General features: G+C 51.7%; 1 protein-coding gene across 1 annotated transcript; it reads left to right on the top strand.

The window, feature by feature from the left end:
- Positions 1-483: 483 nt before the first annotated feature.
- Positions 484-1673, top strand: LOC107706119 (uncharacterized; the record flags this gene model as incomplete). Its single annotated transcript, XM_016509704.1, has 1 exon — positions 484-1673. A coding segment is annotated over one exon (1065 nt), but the record flags the coding sequence as incomplete, so codon positions are not given.
- Between the last annotated feature and the right edge of the window lie 521 nt (positions 1674-2194).

Below are 2194 nucleotides of genomic sequence, written 5' to 3' on the forward strand. Positions count from 1 at the left end.
AAGGATTATCTACTATCGGGTCTCTCACATGGCTTTCACCCCGGTGTTGGAAAACTCCCCTCCCTAAGCCTCATCTGCCCCAATCTCCAGTCCGCTCTCACCGAACCCGAAACAGTCGATCTCCTAATTAAAAACCCCCTCCGTCGGTTTCGGATTTTACCAAGGCCGCTAGTTTGCATCTACATGGCCCCCCCAGCTGTTAGACTTACCACAGCAGCTAAAATCCTCAGCTCTGTTCAAGCTATATCCCTTAGTCATCGCAGCCCTTCTGTGGGGTAAGGAGTGGTCCGCCACCAGCATCATTATCCACTGCGACAATGAGGCTACCGTGCACTGCATCAATAAAGGCAGTTCCCATTCACCCACCCTAATGCCTTTGTTAAGACGCCTGATTTGGATCTCGGCTTGCGACCAATTCATTGTAACTGCAAAACATATTCCTGGTTCAAAAAACCAAATAGCTGACTCTCTCTCTCACTTTGCCTTCCAGAAATTCAGAATGTTGGCACCAGAAGCGGATCCAGTCCCAACCCCAGTACCTCCCTATTCAGAACTGATATTCCCATAAATCATCCACTGAGACCTCTCCTCGAAGCTTCCCTCAATTCTATTCTTCAAGCCGTCTCCACCAGGACCCTACAATCTTACCTAACAGCTTGGAAGTGCTTTAAAGCATTTCACTCTGCCTACAACCTGCCATTCCCCGACTTTTCCTTGCTCGCCATCACCTCATTCATCTCTCACCTTAACATCAACAAAAACCTACAAATCAGCTCCATTAAGAGTTATCTAAGTGGAATCCAATTTTTCCACAAACTCTTATACGGTTCACCCTCACCCCAGATAGCCAATTCTCAGACCTCCCTACTCATCAAAGGTATCCAAAGAGCCCATCCCACCCGCCCAGACACCAGGCAACCCATAACCTTACAAATATTGACCAAATGCATTTCTACCCTCCGCAGAGGTTATCATTCCATTCACACCGCCCACACGCTCGACGCTATGTTCATCCTGGCTTTCTTTGGTTTTCTCAGATGCTCTGAGCTCACTATCACATCTAGCTTCAACCCAAATACCCACCCCACTATTTCCGATCTAACAGTGCTGGATGATGAAACCATCTCTTACTTCATCAAGCAAAGTAAAACAGACCAGACCAGGAAAGGCCATTTCATTTTTATTTTCAACCTCCAATCACCCATACTACCATACCAGGCCCTCCTAGCCTTCATCCAGCTCAAGAAATCACAGTCCAAACTCCCATCCGACCCCCTTTTTACAGATGATTCCAACCGTCCCGTCACTCGTTTCTGGTTTCAAAAGCACCTTAAATCAGTTCTGCTCCTATCCGGTATCCCAGCTGATAATTTTTCCAGCCATTCATTTCGAATTGGCGCGGCTACCACAGCGGCCCAAAAAGGCCTCTCCCAGCAGCAGATACAAGCACTCGGTCGCTGGTCGTCAGAAGCTTTCAAGAGCTACATTCGATCTGACCGCTCCCACATCAAGGAAGCTCAACGAACCCTCATCGGCCAACCCCTTTAAAATGTCAGTACAGCCCCATCCACTCAAGACCAGCAGTGCCCGCCCCGGCAGGTGCTTTTCTATATTTCCCCACTGCCGCAGCAGTACCCGCTCCCGCAGGAGCTTCCATATTTCCCCACTGCCGCAGCAGTTCCCGCTCCCGCAGGAGTTTTTCATATTTCCCCACTGCCGCAGCAGTTCCCGCTCCCGCAGGAGTTTTTCATATTTCCCCACTGCCGCAGCAGTGCCCGCTCCCGCAGGAGCTTTTCCATATTTCCCCACTGCCGCAGCAGTTCCCGCTCCCGCAGGAGTTTTTCCATATTTCCCCACTGCCGCAGCAGTTCCCGCTCCCGCAGGAGTTTTTCCATATTTCCCCACTGCCGCAGCAGTTCCCGCTCCCGCAGGAGTTTTTCCATATTTCCCCACTGCCGCAGCAGTGCCCGCTCCCGCAGGAGCTTTCCATATTTCCCCACTGCCGCAGCAGTGCCCGCTCCCGCAGGAGCTTTCCATATTTCCCCACTGCCGCAGCAGTGCCCGCTCCCGCAGGAGCTTTCCATATTTCCCCACTGCCGCAGCAGTGCCCGCTCCCGCAGGAGCTTTCCATATTTCCCCACTGCCGCAGCAGTGCCCGCTCCCGCAGGAGCTTTTCCATATTTCCCCACTGCCG

This window comes from Sinocyclocheilus rhinocerous, unplaced genomic scaffold, assembly GCF_001515625.1.
Source record: "Sinocyclocheilus rhinocerous isolate Xijiao unplaced genomic scaffold, SAMN03320098_v1.1 scaffold84, whole genome shotgun sequence".
Lineage (NCBI taxonomy): Eukaryota > Metazoa > Chordata > Actinopteri > Cypriniformes > Cyprinidae > Sinocyclocheilus > Sinocyclocheilus rhinocerous.